The sequence below is a fragment of the Mus caroli genome, unplaced genomic scaffold, assembly GCF_978045245.1.
Source record: "Mus caroli unplaced genomic scaffold, Mus_caroli_1 scaffold_3, whole genome shotgun sequence".
Classification (NCBI taxonomy): domain Eukaryota; kingdom Metazoa; phylum Chordata; class Mammalia; order Rodentia; family Muridae; genus Mus; species Mus caroli.
The window spans coordinates 21,021,233-21,043,287 of record NW_028227258.1 but is presented as its reverse complement, the minus strand read 5'-3'; the positions used below and the strand labels follow the sequence as shown (position 1 = coordinate 21,043,287).

Below are 22,055 nucleotides of genomic sequence, written 5' to 3'. Positions count from 1 at the left end.
AAAAGTTCAATCAATGCTCTGATAAACACTCAACCAAACCTTCCTAACGGAGTATTTATAAATCAAGTCCTAGAGCACATTCAGGAGATTATGACCCATGAATAATTTGGGTTCATCCCAGGGTTGCGAGGCTTGGTGAACATATGAAAACCAATAAACACACACAAGAGAAAAGGTCGTAAGGACATCATGACAGACAAAGAAAAGGCTTATGAGAATGTTCAACATTCCTTCATGATAGAAAAGTACTCACGAAACTAGGGACAGACAGAGCATACCCTAACACATTACAGGCTACATACTGCAGTCATAGCTAAGGTGCTATTCTAACTTTGACAAAGAGCAGGGAGCTGTCCTGTGAACCTAGAACTCTCTCCACCCTTGTTTTATACAGTGTTTGAAGTAACACTTAGCTGGTGTAGTATGGGAAAGATGTAAACCGGATCCAGATAGGAAAGGAAGAAACCTAATTATCCCTATTTGCAGAGAACATGACTATGGACTTCAAGGACCCTCTGGGCAGGGTATGCTGTGAAGCAGTTCTCAGTCTTACCCAAAGGTTATGTGCTCTAATATACCATCCCTGGCTGATACATCAGGGTCTGTTAATGAGCCAAAAGGTGTCGTATATAAGCTATTTGTGTTTTGGCTTCTCATAGAGAATTTTGCCACGTGGATACTGTATACTACACAGCCACCAACAAGCACAGACAGAAACCAACAGTTTTGTTCAACTCTGCTTTGTGGTGACTTTTGACCACACACATACAGAAGACACAGGTGAGAATGTGGATAAAGGCAGTACTGTAGAATGATAGAAAGCATTTATAGAGGTTATTAACAGGTGCACGGGGATCGAACTCAGGGCCTAATGCATGCCAGGCAAGTACTCTGTGAACTGAGCTACAGCCCCAGTTCCAGGTTCCTTGTGTGATATTCCAGGTATCATTTCCATTATCTATAAACCCTGCTGAAAATGTGTTATGTATCTTCTAAGTAAAATATCACTTAAAAGTTAAGCCTTAAAGTGCTGATTTTAAAATGTCACACAAAGTGCAGCGACTGGAAACACCCGTGACTACAACTTACACACGATTTCCCACAGATGCAGATGTAAATACACACTAGCCAAGGCTCTACCTGAGTTCAATTCTACTCCTGTGCTTTAGTCCAAGATAAAAATAGGAAAAAGTAAGTTTGTAAGCAAGGTACTTACCCAGTTCCAAGGCTGCGATCAGTGCCAGAGCGACAAGAGCTTCATTCTGCATGATTACATGTTCACTGGTTGCCATGGTAACCAGGTGCTTGATGCCACCACTTTGTACAATGGTTTTAATTACATCCTACAATAAATAAATATCAGAGCATTATAAACCTTAATTCTACACATAAAGAGATGGCATTCCAATCAGTCAACTCATTGTTGAGTGCTTATGTGCAGGATTCATTGCATTTTAACCATAAAGAAAAGCTTTTAGTTTTAAATAAATTCTTCAAAACATGACAACTTAAATTGCCTAAATGAAAAAGACCATTGCATTTCCTATCAAGGAAGGCCTAAAAACTTCTGAAACTAAACGTACCATTTTATTTCGCCCCACTTCTCCAAGGCAGGTCTCTAAGGATTCTGGGTAAAGGTTTTGTTTGTTTGTTTGTTTAATAATTAAAAGCATTTTAAAATTATCTTTTACTCCTTTGTTTGATTTGACAAATTTGAGAAAATTACATGTCAAAACACTGAGAGCAGGAGAAAAACCTTCCCCAGGAAAGAGCGCACCAACTTGGTGTCCAATACCATACAGTCAGCCCTGAAAACAGGTATGTATGTATGTATGCACGCACGCACACACACACAATTAGTGAGAAATGAGGCCATGAATTTGAGAGAGAGGAGGGGTATATTGGAGTGTTCGGAGGGAAGGGAATGGAGAGTTTAATGGCAAAAAGAAAATAGTGCATATGCATTTCTTTTCCTTATACTCACACTCTCACACACAATCAACAACCACAAAACCTAAAGAGAAAGAACTTTTGCCACAATTTCTCACTGACTCTGAGAAGAGGTGGTGGGAGCTCTGATGTAGCTAAGTCCTAATATCAACACTAACTTTGACAAAGCAAACTCCTGAGCCTGTGTTCTGTCAAGTAACTTTGTCTGTGACATGATTTATCTTTCATATGTTCTGTAGTAACTACAGAGTTATTATATAAAAGGACATGTAACATATGTGGTAAGAAGGCAGCTCGGGAAGAATGAAGACCAAGGTGCGGATACTTTGCCCCTTCTTTGGAATTGGGAGCAAGGCACCCATGGAAGGAGCTACAGAGACAGAGTTTGGAGCTAAGATGAAAGGATGGACCATCTAGAGACTGCCATATCCGGGGATCCATCCCATAATCAGCCTCCACACGCTGACACCATTGCATACACTAGCAATATTTTGCTGAAAGGATCCTGATATAGCTGTCTCTTGTGAGACTATGCCTGGGCCTAGCAAACACAGAAGTGGGTGCTCACAGTCAGCTATTGGATGGATCACAGGGCCCCCAATAGAGGAGCTGGAGGAAGTACCCAAGGAGCTGGAGGGATCTGCACCCCTATAGGTGGAACAACAACATGAACTAACCAGTACCTCCCCCCCCCCACCCCCCCCAGAGCTCGTGTCTCTAGCTGCATATGTATCAGAAGATGGCCTGGTCGGCCATCAGTGGAAAGAGAGGCCCATTGGTCGTGCAGACCTTATATGCCTCAGTACAGGGGAATGCCAGGGCCAAGAAGTGGGAGTGGGTGGGTGGGGAAGTGGGTGTGGGAGGGTGTGGGGGACTTTTGGGATAGCACTGGAAATGTAAATGAAATAAATACCTAATAAAATATGAAAAAAAAGAAGTCAGATGCAGTTACAGTTCTTCTTAGAAACTAGTTTGTCTTCACTGTTACAAGTTTTGTTAGCCTGTAACTCTTACATTAAAGAGTTCATAGTGACTCATAGAAAAATCTACATTTTAGAATAATCAAGTTATTTCCTGTTAGCTTCAATTATGTACAAATCTAACTGTCATTATGACTTTTATAATTTTCTAAACTATTTAAAAATGGTTTCCTTTATGTTTCTATTTCACATAAAATTTTAAATCAACCATTTACAGAAATATCATTCCTTCAGCCCAGTGATCCCAAGTGGCACCTAAGAATTACATGTCTTATGGGCAGCTGTGCTCTGGTGGCTGTTAAGTCGTTCCCCCTTTAGTATTTACTGTGTTGGCGCATGTCAGTGCAAGTGTGATCACAGAGGTCTGAGAACCATCCTGGGAATTCTCTCCTAACACCTTGTGGGATCCTGAGATCAAACTCAGAGAATCAGACCTGCCCATAAGCCCCATTACCCACTAAGCCACCTCACCTGTTCCAGAGAAATGATGCTATAAAATCCTTTTCTAACTTCGTAAGTATTACCTATTTGTTAACAAGGTAAGAGTTTATTAGAATCTTGGATATAATTTTTAAAATCATTCAAGAGTTTCATGGAACTTCCATGGGAACTTACTGACCAGGAAACATAAACAGAGGCACGTAGTCCCCTATGGAAGGTCTGTGATTTTTTTTCTTTCTTTCTCTTTTTAAATCAATAGTGCACTGTGGCAGAATGAATGAGTGAATGAATGAATGAATGAATGAAGCATGTAATGAGAAATAGTCTTTGAGTCCAAGCACTTAGTTCAAGCATGTCACCTCTCATCAGAACAGGTATCCGAGCATTTTCCTTTTCAAATGTCTATCCTATCTGCAACTACTTCAACAAAAGTTTATTTATTCAACAGCTTCTCCGTGTGAATGATTTTTCTGATAGAATGATAAGAGCTTAGAGACACAGCTCATTTTTATCCTGCAGAGGATTCTCTGAGCAAGAAAAAGACTCCTGTTTATAAATGAAAAGTGATATTTGTCCAAGTCAGCCTGGGACTAAGGCAAAGCAAAGGTTCAAATCCAGGAAGTCTTCGCTCCAAACTAAATATGGACAAAGAAAATGTCATGGTACCTGCTAGAGTCACCATAGGTACCATAGAGTGCTTCACATGGTCCTAAGAACTTTCACACATGTATTTACAGCTTTGTTTTAACTTCAAGATTGTTTTCTAGAAACAAAGATTACTACCAGCATTCCAGAAACCAAGATTGTCCAAGGAGTATAACTTCAATGCTAGTCTTCACAAAATAAATCCAGCTATTCAGTTAGCGTCTCTTAGAGCATTTCAGTTGCAATGAATAAACCAAGAAAGGAGTCTTCTCTACAGCCTGGATGTCTGCAAAGTCTGAAGACATTTCAGACAGTTTGAAACAATGCGTTACAGGTTTATTTTTATTTTCTTTTGTCTTGTTTTGTTTTAAATAGAAAACCACGTTTTGGAGCACAAAGACAAATAATCTACATTAACAGTCTCACCTCTAGCATTTACAGTTGATTTTCCCTTAATTAGTGAAGTAAGCCCAGCTTAAGACTTTGAAACTGTATAACACTGTATACAATTTGATGTTCCGTGCTAGGCTTGGGATTTTAGATCACCCATTTATGAATCATGTAATAAAGTTTTTCATTTTTTTTAACATTGTATCAGTGTCTGCTCAGAAATTTGGATAACTGTTGGATGAGTGAGCCAGTGCCTAAACACATTTGTCTAGACAGGCTTTTAAAGGACCTAATAACTGGGAACATTACACCTTTCAAGTGTGATGTACTACGCCTACGTGGTAGGTGGGTGTTAGTCAAGGCAGCTTCCACTCCTTCCGTTTTCACTCCCTGCAGTTGGAAAAGTATGAACCCACTAACGGTATGAGCCCAGGAAGCCACTGCACATGGCTGAGATGACTAACCATGTGAGACCTGTGAGTCAGTGGGAACTTTTGGAGTGCTAAATCTTAAGACAGGATTCAGAACAGCTCTGAAAGAAATATAATATTCCAAAGTATGACAACACCGGTCAGTGCAAACATGCACATACTCGGGCCCGTGCTGGGTTGATCATGAAAATGTCTGTTAGGTATGGCATCAGTGGATGCTACCACAGGAACAGCTCAATATACCCACAATGAAAAATTTCACATTTGACTAGACAAATATGAAAATGGAACATTAGTGCTAAACCTGAGCTGAGAATCTCTGAAATCCTCTGAAGTTTATGGCTCCCTCCTAGGATCTTCTTGGGCAGAGATCTCTCTCTTGATGGGTGGTGGGCCCCACTTATCAATCCATGACTGAATATCCCAACTTCAGAGCTTTACTCAAGTACTGAATACTGACAATTCAAGGGCATGGCTGGCAGAAGGTTCCCCAAGAGGCAGACTCCTAAGCAAACAGTATGGAGCTGTTGGGTGAGCTGGCCTTTGACACAGCTGCTTACAAACGCCACACTGGATGTGTTACAGGATCTTTTTATTAGCAACTGAAGAAATGGAATGAGACCTACTACGAAGGGCTGCTGCTTCCTGTCTTACCCATAACCCAGAAGCAACCACTGTAGGCAGCAGCAGCAGCAGCAGCGGCAGGAGCAGCAGCAGCAGCAGCAGTGTACACACTCACTGACAGATACTAGCACCAGGTGAGACAGAAGCACCTGATGAAGTATTCACACTGCTGACCGGCTGACGCACATGTCCTACTTGCTCAATTCTGTGAAGACCACAATCTAAAAGAGATACACCATCTCCCACCAACAGGACAAAGAAGGTGCTTCTCTCTGCATTTGTTTGTTTGTTTTATGCCTATGGTCAACAGGCAGAATGCCCATCCTTAGGAAACAGGCACCACCATTCATAGAGTCATGTCAAAACTAATGGGGGTGGGGGTAGAGAGAGTGCTAGACCCTTACTAAACAGTTTGGGGCTCCACAGTTGTTCTGTGGCCTTGACTGAGCTCTCAAGCAGACAGGATTCTCAAGGGCTCTGGGTGAAAGGGAAGAATACTCCCTCTCTCGTCCAAACAGCAACTACTGACAACTGAATTGAATGCTGTATGAACCAGGTATCAAATATGAGTTTTAGGCAATGGATAAGGACATGGGGTTGAAGCCATCAGAAAAGGAAAGGATTTGTAAGTGGAGATCTACTGTTCTCTAAGGCCCTAGGTACGCATCCAACCAAGTTATCTGTGACTGGGGCATTTACTGAGTTGGCGTTTTACAAGTCCGGTCTGCAAGGAGACTGAAGCCGACACGAACCAACAGCTATGAGCCACATGTGGAAACTTCACGGAAATAGCCACTCAACCTCCGCACACCTGCAACATGGGGGAACCATGGCAAGAAAGGAAGCGCTTTTACAATGTGCAGCCTTTGGTCGCAGACACAGCTACACGATCAATCAAACAAATCATAAAATCTATTCAGAAGCAAAAAAGACCTGAAAGAGCAATCTTTAAATAAAGCCGAAGTGTATCACATTGTTACCCTGACCTTCCCAGTGCACACTTCAAAGGTACAAAAACTCAACTTTCATGATAATGCCGTAAAGTAGATACAGACAAACGACACAAGATAATACCCAGAAACAAGTCTCTGCATTGACCGACACCTCATCATCGACAAATGCATCAAAACTGAGCACTGGAGAACGGGACTCTTCAGCAAATGGCACTGGGAAAACTACCTACAGGCAATACCTGTAATTTTTTTCCACATGAAAATTAATTTAAACAGGAAGGCAGGGGGCAGAGACCTAAATATAGTACCCAAACTCTGAAAATCCTAGAGGAAATCACAGAACCGACTCCAGAGCACTGGGACATGGTACAGGTGGTGTTGACTTTATAAGACTCCAGAGCACAAGAAAGCAAAGCAAAGGCAGAGAAATGGAACTAAGACCAGAGCAATTTGGGCGCCTCGTTCCTAGACACACGCACGATGGAATCAGTTGTAAGAATGCGGCCATTTATACCAAAAAGGATGAACTGAGGGTTGAGTGAAGTGTCTCAGACACACAGGGAGCTTCATGACAGAATGTGTAACAGTGACAACTACAGGCAACAAAATGGGGAGAGCCTCAGAGAGCTTAAAGGAAAAGTCGAGTCACTGGGTAACCCAGTGTAGGTAGCAGTAATAGTTTCTTTATTCTACGGCATGGCGGTGGTAGTGTAAACGTCTGGAGTTTACAATTACTGTATATACTTACCGAAAAACTACTAATGAGGAGCCTAAAAGTTTTAGATACAAATGATTACAAAAAAAGATATATAAATTATACCAACTAACTAATACCTACTATAGACACACTAAAATTCTATCTACTAAGTCATAAATATATATGATTATGTTAATAAAATATTTAAAAATGTTTAAAGGAAATGTTAACTGCCCTGATATATTATCCAATGTGTGTGTATAAAATTATCACATTGTAGCCTTCATAACTCTGAGCAATTAATAATTTATAGGTTCGGAACATGCAAGCTCACACAGCTATAAATTGGTATTGCATGGATTCAAAGCAGTACTCTCTTATTCATAATGTATTATTAAACACACCTGCCACGTCCCAAGTCGCAGGTTTATAGGGTAGTAGCTGTCACTATGTAACTAGCTCAAAACCTGGTATTCAGAACCGTAGCACATTGTCTGAGGCCTTCCACTCTTTTCTGCTTCTTTTTTTGTATATGTAATAATTTGGTGTGGGTTTGTTTAATTTCAAGTAGCCCAGGCTGGTCTTGAATTGGGATCCTTCTGCCTCGGGCTCACAAGTCTATGGCATACAGGGCGTACCACTATGCCTGGCTGGCTGGGATCTTTTTCTGGCTGCCTTTTTTGACATTAGATCCATTTCTAACCAAGATAAGAATTAAAGATGGCTAAATTTTTGCTTTATTTGGTTGGTTAATGATCAAAAGCATGAATTGAGAAGGATTTGAAGAAACACGAGGCTTTGGGAAACCAGTTGCTGTTCTTCATTGGAACACAGCTCAAAACTGGGGTTATGTGAGAATCCTGAGTGCTCGTGAGAAAACTCCACGGAACCAAGCTAGCCTTGTAACTTTCGTTTCTTCTAAATGCAGAATTTCTTTGGGAATGTGTTTTTGTGCTCCTCCCAGACGGAGAGGACAGGAGTGAGTTTATTTCAGCTATTATAATTCATATGCCTTTACAGAAAAACATGTTTCTGCCTCTTGTGGCTTATCCGTGTGATTGTAGCCTTGATCTGGGTGACTCTTCTTAACCCTCAGAGTATAAATTGTCTGAATAAAGGTGGCTATTGCACGAGACTTAGTCCACCTCATTTTAAGGCCCCACTCTCCCAGATTCATACCCTCAACTAGAACAGCAAACAGTTCTTAATGAAACTTTGTAATACCTCACCGTCTGACCAGTAATAATGTTGCCAATTGACAAAAACAAAGGAAGGAGAGAGATGACTAACCATTGAGAAAACTCTGCAGGGATGTATTCATTGTTTAATTCTTTCAAAATTTTATTCTAAAGCCTTTTCCAAAGAAAGGTCAGTACAGTATATAGTCTGGAGATGCAACTTAAAAAACAAGCTCTTGGACAAATAAATCAGCTACTAGAGGATTACAGGGGCTTTATTAGAAATGTCTGAATGTATGCTGTTAACCATAGAACAACAAAAGGGGCCACATTAGTTCTGTAATTAAGCCTACCAAAGACCCTGAGTCTGTCCATCTGCTCTGGCTTCAGACAGGGCCTGACTACGCAGCCTGGGCTGGGCTGGGCTATGTAAATCTAGCTGACATAAAATGTAGAGATCCCCCTGACTCTGCCTGCTATGTACTACCACACCCAGTCTTAAATCACCTTGTTCTTGGGGTAACAGCTCTTGGAATAATTATTTAATAGGATATACTTTAAAATCTGATGTTCAGGAGTAAACACTGACTCTACTTCAATGTTTGCTGTATTAAGAAAAGAATTTCAATGAAGACTCTTGGTCTGGATCTCATGTAATGACTGCACCTTAAATGGTGATTATAGACGTGTGGAAACAAATGTTTCTACTGCTGCTCTGCAGCTTATTCTCAAATGTAGGAAAAAGACACACGTACTGGCTGATTTTGTGTGGCAACTTGACACAGGAACCATCAGAGAGGAGGAGCCTCAGTTGGGAAAATGCCTCCATGAGATACAGCTGTAGGGGCTTCTTCTCCATTAGTGATCAATGGGGGAGGACTCAGCTAACAATGAGGAGCAAGCCAGCGAGCAGCATCCTTCCATGGCCTCTGTATCAGTTCCTACCTCCAGGTTCCTCCCCCAATGATGGACTACGGTAGTATAATCCAAGTAAACCCCTTTTATCCCCGACTTGCTCCTGTGGTCATGGTGCTCTATCCTGGCAACAGAAACCCTCAACTAAGACAACACATGAGGCAAAACAAAACAAAACATCCCCCCCCCAAAAAAAAGCCATGTGTATTGAATTGTAAACCCAAACCTAAAATTATGTGACCAACTCCTACATAGTTCCCAATTCCTTTCTGTTATATGCACACGGACGTGGGCATGTACATTCCCAAAGATACAGGCCATATTTTTCATCTTTTCAAGAACCTACATGTTGATGGATATTTAAAAATGTTTATTTTTTTCCGGGGGTGAGGGTGGGGAGGGATGGATGTCAGATGACGTAAAGGGGTACCTATGACAAATGAAATGCATGAAACATTTTAATATTTAAAATTCAACTCAGTTATTAGTAGCATTTAAAATGTTTTGGCTCCTACATACGGTTGTTTTAGAAGTTGGTATGAATTTTCCCATGGGCAGTAAGTTTTAGGTTCAGCCATGTGGACTTTTGCTTGTTTTTCTTTTTCCCTGGCTACCAAATGAACAGAAATGTATCTGAGAGTTCCCTGGTCAGATGTCAGAACCATTCTGCTGTTGTATATAACATAGTTAAAAGAATGTGGTTTGGACAAACTCTGAACTACTGGTGGGAAATCTTCTAGGGCAAAGAAAGACTAAGGGCAAACCGTCTAAGACAGTTTGGGAAAGTGGCCTAGAACACACAACTGAGGGAACGGGAGCTGCTCTTCTGTGCTTTGTCATGTGATTGGCATGGGCCTATCTGGTGCCAAGCACAAAACTAAGACCTACTTAAAGAACTGCCTCCTCCAGTATGGCTAGTATATATGGAGCCCTGCCAATTCTACTGCCTTCCCTCTGTCAATGAAACACTGTCTTATAAGAAAAACGCATAATGGTGGGGATGCAGCTCAGTGGTAGGTACCTCCTAAAATATCCAAGGCTGATTTAATCACCTACGGTAATATTGGAGGGAAGGGCACGGCAGACCTACCCTCCTGTAGAATCTAACACAGATACTTCACCTGGCATATAATTCATCTTAATTCCAATAGTACCGCCTGTTCACTCTCTCCAATAGATTTATACTTGCTGTTTTCCACTAAGACCCTACCCTTTGACATCAGGGTGTAAGTATATACACATCGTCGCATGGAAAAGACCTTCTTCACTCTCTGCCAGCTCCTACCATCAAAGCCTTACCTTTAAGTATGCTGTAAAATAAAAGAGTATGTATGTTTTTATTAAATAACCTCAATCTATTTCCTGCTGGACTGGAGAGGAGCATATTATAGACAATCCGTGTGTATGCAAGCATAAGGAGCAGACTCTACAGTGCTGCCCCCACCATGGCCACTCTGATGCCTGCCAGTGTACGGCCTCCTCTGGGACTTACCTTTGATTTACTGTGTCGGATGAGGGCAGAGAGCAGTCTGTTTGACTCGCCCATCACGCCGGCGTGATCTTTGGCTTCACACCATTCAACCAGACGCTCCACCAATTTCGCATTCTTTCCCAGTTGCTCAGCAGCTTCTGCTATAGGAAACAAGGCAAAGCAAAAACAGAGCGAATCACTGACAGGCAATCAGCTGACGGGAAAGCAGGTGTGGGGAGGAAAGTTATAGGTCTAGGAAAAAGTGCAGCAATTTTATGAAAGCAATTACTGCAAGTGCTCTTGCCTGATGGGCTATTTAGCTTATTTGATAGCATTACAGGCTTTCCCACAGATGCATGAACATGAAACTTGCTATCGTGGTGAAGCCTAGCGATCTCTGTTAATGCTCTGGCAGACTGTAACAAATGGTTTTCAAAAGGACTCCAAGCAATCAGGACAGAGAAGGATTAAGAATTTGAAAATTTATATAAACAACAAACAAAAAACCTGGTCACTCCTAGAAGTGGTTTTTACTATTGTGTGTTCAAACAGAAAATTCAAGATGAATCTGTAAAAATTCCGACTATTGCTGTACTAAGACATGGTTTTCCAGACAAGGTGATCATGGGTATAAAATGTTTAAGCAAAAAGGGTGTCTGAGTGATCAGTAACAAATCAACATATACAGCCCTTAGATATTAACAATAATATACAATACAACTTTTACTCATTTAGCATGAAAATTAAGTCTAAAATCAATCTCTTTTAAACTTTCCTTTCCCATTTTGTAAGTCCATAATGCTGACAATTAGAAAATCAAGTCCCTTTAAAGCTAAGGACACATAAGTAAGAATACTGCACCAGGAATGTGACTTGGAAACCATTTCTTTTACCTTGTGCATCTATTAACATTCTTAGCGTTCCCAGGAGTTTGAACTGAACTGGGGGCATTTCAGACTTAAGGAATTTCAAAACCGTCTCCGTGACGCCAGCTGATAACATCTTTGCTTTATTTACAACTAGAAAGAGAAAGAGGCTAAGGTTAAAATGGTGCTAACATTCTTAATAAACATCCACTCAAGGCACCTCTGGTACTTACTGGTTTTAAGGCCCCATTTTATAGCTTTCTTTTTAGCAATGTGAAGAGTGGGGCTGTTGGGCATGCTGGTGTGTGCCATCAGTAAGAGCATGGGATGCTGAGGCAAGAGAATCAGAAATTCGAGGTCCTTATAACCTACATAACGAATTTGAGACTAACCTGGCATACAGCCTGTTTCAACTCCCCTGACCAATGTGTGTGTGTGTGGGGGGTGAGGGTGCAGCACAAATAAAACATGAGATTGAGTATATGTAAATATTCTGTTTACTGGAACACAGCAGACATAAATCATACTATTTTTTTTTAAACCACTCATTTTACAAAATATTCATTCACTTACTTTAGTGTTTTTCTTTATTGCTATATCTGACTCGGCTGCACTAATACAAATCTGACAGATGTTACTAGATACTGTCAATACGCTATACAAATCAGATCCATGTCAATTGGAGTTTCACGTCACCACAACGATTTGTCAGAAATTCAATTTTAGACAGGAGAGTAAAAGAATTAAACAACAATCGTCTATGTGATTTTTTTCCCCATGGCTCAAAACTGTTGATCCAAAGACACACCAAGGCTCTTTTCAAAAACTATGCATTGGCTTATAGGATGAAATCAAAAGAGCCCACGACTTTAAACAATGGTTCTTTAGGGGACTCTGCTCATATATGCCATATCTCACTTCTCCTGAAGACACCTAAGAACGCTTAAGCCCTAATATAAAGAAGAGCAAAGAGCTCAGCAACTTGATCAATTCTTTTGGTTATTTTCATCTCTTAGCTAGGAATAAGATGAGTAATTTAAAGACACTTCCTAGCTCTGCCCCACTTTGAGACAGCATTCTGGAACTCACTATTTACCTAAGATTGGCCACTAACAACCTCTCTGCCTCCCAGGGGCTGGGACTCAAGGCTGTACCACTTGGATGGCTCTCCCCCGGCGACTCCTGCTAGGGAGGTCCCTGGGTCACATAGTTGCAGCTGCTTACCTGGGATGGCTAGATTCCTGAGGGCACTTAGTGCGGCGTGCTGCACCGTCACGTTCCCGTCTTCTACGTGTCTGTCCAGCAAATCCATGAGTTTTTCTACAATCCCATTGTCTACCATATGAATACAATTTCCATCTACACAAAACAAAGGCAAGTTTCCTCCTTTATTAAAAGAAGTGTATAAATACCCTACAGCACTACATCTTTTACACTCTCCACCGATCCATATCAGAAGTCTAATATTCTGTCAGTCTTAAGGCCTTTACTAAATAGTTCTTTTAAAGAGAAGGGAGAACAAAATAAGTCAGCCGTGATCTTCTGTAAGGTTGAACGTTCCTGAAGGAAAACCTTAAAGTCTGAGATATTTGCATACAGACATAACTGTGAGTTGAAACACTGTAACTGAATTCATGTGATCAACCAGCCACAATGAGGATGCACTAAAAATATCATCTAAACAATTCTCAGGATACATGCACAAACAGTGAATTTCATGTTTGGGTGTGGTCTTCTGACGAAGACATTGTCTAATGTCTATATAAATATTCCAAAACCTGAGAAAATACAACACGTTAGGTCTCAAGCACACTGGATTAAGGGACACTCAATCCGTGTCACGTATGAATAGTTCACACTGTAGTCAAATTGAATTAAAAGAACAGTCTATATTTTCTAGACATAATAAGAGTTCTTAGATTAGCTATCAAGAGTATCAGATTTCACAAGGTCCAGTGCCTTTGAAATATTGTTAAATTAAATACTGTACACTCACAGGATTACTGAGATGTAAACATAGATATAGGAATATAACCCAATAGCCCAAAAATGAATACTCAGACTATTACAGCCAAGATAACATAACTGGGAAAGGATCAATATGCCCCATCAGATGGCTATGCTCAAGTCACTAAACTTGAAGCGCACAGTATTCAAAACCAGCCCATGATCATCTATCTTTAAACATTATAATTCAGATGGGTAGACAAAATATGTTATATTAGTAAGTCAGTAGAGATTTCTAAAAGATGGAGGAAATAACACACTAACATTTCTCAACGGAACACTTTTGATATATGTGATGGGTAAAGCAGAAACTTAAAAAATGCAGAGCACTTGGTTCACAAGGACTAACTAATATGCATACCATTCCTGGCAAAATTTGCAATGGCTAAAGCCCCAGCAAGCTGCAGCTGGTGGTTATTCGATGGAATCCAGGAGAGCACCCTTTGGAACACACTGCCTTTTCCTCCTTCAAAAAGTTTCTGCATGGATTCATCTAGAGGGAAATGAAACAGATCGTTAAATGAGGAACTATGATTAGGGCTTGCAAACCCACGTTCCAAAGTGGAAATCCAACGAGGAAACTAGAAATCTTGTACTGCGTTATTAGTAGCAATTAGACATTGAGGTTGGTGAATTGTGAGGCTCGAGTTTTCAAGAGCCATCCAGCCTTCAGTGCTGTTCGCTATTACAGGTCTTCAGATACTGAAGATAGTGGGGACTTAACTGTTTCTGGAGTTTGTCATTTCTTGTTCTTTTCATGGCCTAGTGTTGTGTTCACAAAAGGCACAATACGAATAAAAAAATCTGCTGACCATGTGCTTTGGTTGGCAGGAGTTAAGACTCACCTCCAAGCAGTAGTAAAACCATGAGGTCAGAAGCAGTTTTAAGCTCGGCAACGTCGTCCTCTTTGTTGCTATCCACCTTCTGTTGAACGATCTCTAGGAGACACTCTACCAAACCTGCTTCAACCAGCTGCAGCTTAATAGCATCTGAATAAGGAACAATGTGGACAAAAATCACAAGTTTTGATGTCACAGGGCCTCTGGCACAGTGACCTGTCATGAAGAATTTTAACTAGTGTATTTTAAGATGAGTTAATAAACAACTTAGAAACAAAAAACAAAACACCTACTACCCCCACCACCACAAAAAACAAACAAACAAACAAAAAAAAAACCCACCTTTGAACGCTCGAGTTTCAAGATGAAGTATTTGACGGTCCAGACTAATTATATAAAAACTTCATTTTTCTATTTGAAATTATTTATCCTCTTAAAATGTTCTATAGCACACCCCCCAAAAAAACCCCAGGTCTTTTTCAGCTCTGACAACACCCAATATCACTATATTTTTAGGTATTATGATTATGGTAAAAGACAACAGTATATTATATACACATACATGTATAATACATACATATTGTTATGTAAAGTTAAAATATATCTACTATGAGATTTGAATAAAAAGCTGTCAAAATTTATGGGACTATTAGAAAATCTGAACCTGCACACAAGTATGTATACTTAGACTGGTATTTGTAAAGATGCAATCTTTCTAGTGTGGTTTGTAAATTTATAAGTTTTGTTTTTAAAAAGAGCTTCACATTTTCAATGATGTAAGCCATCTTTGGGTCATGAGTACACGGTGATTCCTTACACTGAATTCTATTTCCCAGGATGTCTTCAAAATCTTCATAACAGCTGGGCGTGGTGGCGCACACCTTTAATCCCAGCACTCGGGAGGCAGAGGTAGGCGGATTTCCGAGTTTGAGGCCAGCCTGGTCTACAAAGTGAGTTCCAGGACAGCCAGGGCTACACAGAGAAACCCTGTCTCGAACAAAAACCAAAAAGAAAAAAATCTTCATAATACAGTTGAAAAGAAAAAAAAATCTTCCATGGTTAACCGGTAAACTATGGTATTCAGAAAAAAAAATGTAATAATTTCATTTTAAAAAAGAACCTGACTGCAATGGTAATTTTACCCCAACACTAAGTCTTATAGTCCCAATACCTTACTCTACTGTATTCGTGAGGACTTTATATCTGTAAGCCATATCTCCTTATTTTATTGTTCTGGTTGGAGTTTCCTTTGGTAATTGGGTTCCTTAGTAAGCTGCCTATGCGTCACACACAACAATAGCAGTTTCTTGGTGTTTGGAATAAAGAGTTTAAAATATACATATGCTTAATGTTTATAATTTTAGGTAACTAGCATGGAACATTTTAACTTTATATTATCACAAGGATTATTGATTTTCCTTTGAATATCTTTAAATACACAAAATGCTTTTAAAAAGTGCACCTGTATTGGGCCAAACTTAAGTAGGACGTTTCCTTGGTTACATACAGAACACTAGGGCTAGAGATGTGCAGAAACCAGACCTAAAAACTATGATAAAAAGTCTTAGAAATTCTAAAGCCTTGAACCACAGATACAAAGTTACAATTACTCTTCTTATAAAGCAAAAGAAAACAAATCATCGCCAGGATGCAGATAATTAATGCAGAAACAAGTTTTCAAAGGCCATCACCCTGAGCCCCGTAGTTATTCAACAGGATTTATGTGGATGAGAAGCCAAGCGATAAATAAAAACACTACTGTACAATCTGTAAGGAGGTTACAGTAACTCCTTGGCATAATCCTGGAAGACCAGGGTACATTTCATTTTGTAGAACCAAGGAGTGAGATGAAAAAAGAGTTTTTTCCCTGAAGAGCAAGATTTAAGGCATTAGGAACGGGTAATATATGCAAAGATAGAGGCTTACAGATCGTTCGTCTCACAGTTTGACTGTAATCACCAATTTAGAAACCTTACACTGCCTTAGTTAAGACCAGCCAGACATTTTGGCAAAGCAGACATCCTAGCACATTTATCAACACACAAGGTCTATCTTTATCACTTATTTGAATGTATATGTATGTGTATATTGCATGTACATATTAAATGCACTAAGTAAAGAGCAGGTTATACTTAGGCCCGTGTTTCAGGAGGTCGCACTGAGGAAGGGGCAGCACAGCTAGGAAGTTGCTGGACACAGTAAGGAGAGTTTCTACGCCTTTAGCTAATCTTGGAGACTCTCACAAACACACTCAGAGGTGTGTTTCAATCTTAGGAACTTCTCAACCTAAGTCATCAGTCTAGCAATCAAGATTATCTAGGATATAACCTTTATTTAAAAGGCAGGGAAAAGCCATATTTGCAGAAAATATACAAATTAAACATAAGCAACTATGAAAATTATTCTTTATTACCCAGATCAAGAAATTGTCAACCATCCCAGAAATCTGTCTATACATTTGTTTCTGATCACAGGCCCCCTTTTGCAGGCCTCATGTCACTGCCCTAGTTGTTATGACAAATCACTTGCAGTTCTATAACTTCACCCAACAGTCATCCCTAGAAGCTAGTTTACTGCTCTTTTCTTATTACTACGTGTGTGTGTGTGTGTGTGTGTGTGTGTGCGTCTGAGAGCGTGTGTGTGAATGGAGAGGGGATGTATGCTCCTGTAGGGATCACAGGACATCTTGCAAGAATTGGTTCTCTACTTATACAATGTGGCTTTGGGAACTCAGGATTTTTAGGCTTGGGGTCAGGATAGCCTCCTATATTTTAAGATAAACTTTCTAGTTTTAAATTACATATTAAAGCCAGTACCTTACCTAAAATAAATTTTAAAAATTAATGCAGACCTGGGTATAGTGGCACATGTCTTTAATCCCAGCACTTGGAAGGCAGAGGCAAGTGGGACTCTTGAGTTGAGGGCCAGCCTGGGCTACATAGTAAGTTCCAGGGCATCCAGAGCAACATGATAGAGAGACCCTGACTCAAGGGAAAAAAATCCAATGGGAAAGCCTCCAACTGTATTGTTTCTTATTCCCAAGTTTGCTTAGCAGAGTCTGACTTCTCATTCTGTGTTGTATTTTAAATTTTGTGCCATATTCTAGAAGTCTTTCTCAGACAGGGCATCTCTGTGGTGGCCCTGGCTGTCTAAAAACTTGCTCTGCTTACCATATGCTGACCAGAAAGCTGGTACCTTTTGTAATTTGAGATCTCTGCTTACCTGTCTTTAAATGTGGCTGATGTACTATCCATTCCCAAAACATTTAAAACATTTAGTCTCTTTTGGTACCAAAACAAGAAAACAACAAAAGCAGTAACAACCATCACCACCATTACCGGAAGGGAGCATGATGATCCACCTCCCTGTGTCATTTTCTCCTTTTCTGTAGACTTCATTCAGGAGTTCCTACTGTGCTTCTGCTCACAGGTTCCCTAATTCAACTCTATGTATCCTGCTGATAAGTCTGCCTGCCAGCAAGTACTTAATTTAGGTTGGAAATTTCAATTCTGGAATTTCTATTTGTTTATTTCTAAACCTGCTGTATTGCATTTTTATTATTTAAAAATCTTTCTTTCATCTCCCTAACCATACTCACTAACCTGTTTTAATCTTTTGTTTGTGTGCACGTGTGCATGTGTGTGTGAACATGATTGTGGGTGTTCACGGTTCACACATGGAGGTCAGAGGACAGCCTCAAGCGTTGGTCCTCACCTTTTGCCTTGTTAAGACAGTCTCTCTCTTGTTCACGGCTGGGCACAGCGGGCTACTGTCCTCCATTGTGATGCAGAAGCACTGGGATTCCATATGCATGGGTTTATGTGGGTTCTGGGATTTGAACTTAGGTCCTCACACTTGCCCAGCAAGCATTTTCCTCAGCAAGTACCATCCTTTCTAGCTCTTAGCATCCTTACTTTAAATTAGTAGATAAGAATTCCAGTATCTGGAGATTCAATGATATGTGTTCTTATAATTTTATTGTGTTGCCTTATTAGTGTCTTGTCGTATTCTGAATATGTAAAAGACATTATATGTGAAATATCACTTACAAAAATGCAGATGTTTGTTTCCGGATACACTCTTATCTTTCTGGGTCCATCTCTTAAGAAGGTGTGACTCATCAATATTCTCACTGTAGACAGGCCTAGAAAGCCTCGCTGTATCCTCTTGTGTCTTTAGAGGGGTTCATATAAGATTAATCTCTTTACCTCACTTTTCTTCTTCAAATTCTACATGTGGTTGTGTGTAACAATGCACATTTAAGCCAGATGCCAACGCTGGGAGTCTTCTTCTATCATCCCTTACCCTATTTTTTGAGACAGGATGGCTCACTGAACCTGAAGCTCACTAACTGGGCATGCTGTGTCAGAACCAGCACCCAGGGGTCTGTTTCCAACTCTCCTCTGCCACACCTGGCTTACATGGGTTCTGCAACCTGATGCCTGAGTGGCAAAGTCTGTACCCATTGAACCATCTCCACAGCCCTCATTATCTTCTACATCAGAGCAAAAATAACTGTAGAAGTATCTTTGCTAAGACTTTAAAACCAAACTTGGAAAGAGGTTTCTCCAAATTTAGATACAGTCGTGGAATAGATAATATAGCTGAAGGTAGAGTTATAAAAATAAAAAACATAACAAAATTAATATCGCAGAGAAGGTTTCTGAGTTAAGAACTGGCATCGTAGCCCCTGAGAAACTCTGCACAACCAGACATCCAAAGGTTGTTTTTTTCTTACCATTCTCTGCCAATGGCGCTAGAACTTCAAAAATCATCTCTCTTTTATCGTGTTCTATTTGCTTCTTGAATAGTTTTACCAGCTCTTCAGCAATGTTTGTGCTAGCAAACTGTTCTTTACTTGACTCTGAAAAATAGAAGAACAATCTAGAGTAGGCAAACAAAATGAAACACAGAAATGTGTTTGCTGTTACTTTTGATGCTCAGTCATTTGTATTGTTACTCAACACAAATGTTTTTCACACACAGGAAACAATCAAACTGACCTTTAGTGCCCTTGAAAAAGAAAATGTCTAAAACTTTAGAGAAAATGTTCTGACCCAGTTTCATTTGAAGCCATAAAAATTGTTCACTGTGCAACATACAGGTAACCATAGCAACGATAAGAAAAATCACTAAGTCATAAATTCACACTTTCAAGGCTTTCATGCAAAGGAGGAAACTGTTCAAAACAAATTATATTTTACATTGCTAAATAAAAGATGACACCAATGTATCTTTAATGTCACTTAATTGAGATGCTTTTGTACTGGTTCTGACATGATAATAAATAACACTGTATTTCTGTTCTGTAGTGTTACAGACTGACTCTCAGGCCTTGTGCATGTCCTCTATCACTATTTTAAGGCCAACCCACCAGCGTTCTTGAAGCCTCGCCCTCTATCCTGTTCAGCATGTCTAGGTAATACCTATTGAGATAACTTACCTGACCTGGAAATATTGTTTAAAGTCATTCTCCTTTTTTTTTTTTTTCAGACTGAGTCTTACTCTATAGCTTGGCTAGCCTCACTGTAGTCCAGGGTGGCCTCATATTCACAAGAGATCCACTTGCCTTTCCCATGTGCAGGGATTAAAGGCACACAACACCTGAGTTTGATATTTGTAACCCACACTGGAGAGATTTATCAAAGTTGCCATCAAATCTCCAGAGACAAGCAGACCGACATAGACACACACACACACACACATCTCTATTATTTTAAACTTCGAGTCAAACTAAAGTACTATACGGCTTTCAATTTATAGTGTGTAAAGAACACACACTTTTAGAAAAAAATAGTCAAGAACTGGTGCCTTTTGTTTCATTATAAACTAGAAGATTAATAAATATATTTATGCTTTAACTATTACATTAGGGCAAAACACTAATGACTTTCCTGCAAACATAATGAATTATCAACATGGCTGTGGGAATGATTCATTCTAAAAGTTGGAAGGAAAGCAAAGGAGAAAGAAGAAATACAGAAAATAAGAGGGAAAAAAAGGAACAGAAAGAGATGAGGGGTGGAGATGAAGTCCTTTGGCTATGACAAAGGATTGCCTGCAGTACTGGTGTTGTTCTACCTGTCTTCTTATTGTCAAAGGTTTCTCGGATTTTCTTATAGTAATGCTCTTACAAACACACAGGCGCCCACAAGATGGCTCAGCAGGTCACTGGGAACCTGACTTCAAACCCAGGGACCCACATGGTAGGAGGACTGAGGCAGTTCTTGCAAGTGATCCTCTCCTGGTCCTCACACACATGCTGTGTGGCATGCACACACACAGTATGATCTTTAAGTGTATAAGATGAGTATATTTTCTCATATATAGAAAGCCTTTCAATTTTAGGGGTTTTGTAAACAGACGGTTTGCTGATACTTTTAGAGTTCTATAATCAAATAATTTATATTTCAGAAGAAATTATATTGTTTGTTCTTTGCTTGTGTGCGTAAAGCCACAGGCTTTGCTAACTCTTACAAGCACTCTACTTCTGGGCTATATACTCAAAGCTCCTAACATTTAAATCCTAACACATCAAATAATCAGAGAAGCAAAATAGTTACAACTGTAAACAAGTTACAAAGAAAAAAGAGATCTAATTTCATTTTTTTAAAAAACTGAAGAAAGCATCTTGAATACTCAAAAGAAAAACTAAAATAATTTAAGTAGATCCCAGGTTCATAAAGAAATAGTCACTGTAAGAGCATTAATAAATGACACTCAAGACTTGTGGCATAGACTTACCGAGTTCTGCTAAATTCCCGAACGCAACGAGACACATTTCGGTGAGTGCTGCATTGTGGCAGTGAATGCCCAGTAGCTTCACTAAGGTCGGGATAACACCCATATTAATAAGCTGGGCCTGAAGGGAATCTGTAAAAACACACAGAGAAAATGGGAAGATGTGTTTATATTAGCAAATGTGCTATTTTCTGGAACTCAGCTCTTTTTCAATTACAGTGAAGGCAAACGAAAAAGTCCACTCGTCTGACATTTTGCTTGTGAGCCTTGTAGTGATTGAGCCATCTCCAGCCCTAGTACACGCATTAGACTGACTTGAATATTTATATCACAGTAGTTCAGAAGTCCTAAATTTTTAATCTTTTCAATGATTACCAGAAATTCAGAAGTGAAATAGTTTCAAAAATATTATCAAACCATAATTTTTTTTCTTCTAAATGGGGTCTTCATATACCATGAATACATTTAATGATCAGGCTTTTAAGATATACAAATAAACCCAGCATTGGTTTTAAGTGAAATGGTTAGAAACATTTGTGTAACAGCAACTCACAGAATATATGCAAAGACTAAGAGAAAACCAGGAAGTTTAGAGACCAAGAAAGAAGAAATGAATCTTTAAAAAATACAGTTCCTTCAAAATCACAAAATATATCCAAAATATGTAACAAGTAAAGTGACTAGCTCCGAGTATTTGCTGGCAGGCTGTACTACACTGACTGCTAGGTAGGAATGCGGTTTTAACGAGGGGGTGGGGGAGGATTATTCTACAATATCTTCTTTACTGGTTTTACTTAATTACAGAGCTGGGTCACCTTGGTGGGGCAGGTGACATGAGGGGTGAAGTGTCAGGCAACACTGCCATTGTGGCTTCCATTTTCTAAGTAACTAGTTTTAAATCGCTAAACATGCCTTGTATCTCCACAG

The 22,055-nt window shown here is 39.7% G+C and overlaps 1 protein-coding gene across 4 annotated transcripts in view; it reads right to left on the bottom strand.

Moving 5' to 3' along the window:
- The window catches only part of Rap1gds1 (Rap1 GTPase-GDP dissociation stimulator 1), a 152,424-nt gene that overhangs the window by 18,954 nt on the left and 111,415 nt on the right, over positions 1–22,055 (bottom strand). For 2 of the 4 annotated variants that reach the window (XM_021157708.3, XM_021157710.3), the window contains 8 exons: positions 21,132–21,260; positions 19,126–19,251; positions 14,394–14,537; positions 13,910–14,041; positions 12,766–12,900; positions 11,569–11,694; positions 10,697–10,836; positions 1,217–1,343 (listed from right to left, as the gene is read on the bottom strand). In XM_021157708.3, the coding sequence (XP_021013367.1) occupies positions 1,217–1,343; positions 10,697–10,836; positions 11,569–11,694; positions 12,766–12,900; positions 13,910–14,041; positions 14,394–14,537; positions 19,126–19,251; positions 21,132–21,260 (1,059 nt within the window). The remainder of the gene's footprint in view (positions 1–1,216; positions 1,344–10,696; positions 10,837–11,568; positions 11,695–12,765; positions 12,901–13,909; positions 14,042–14,393; positions 14,538–19,125; positions 19,252–21,131; positions 21,261–22,055) is intronic. The other 2 variants (XM_021157709.3, XM_029474994.2) reach the window with 1 other exon arrangement.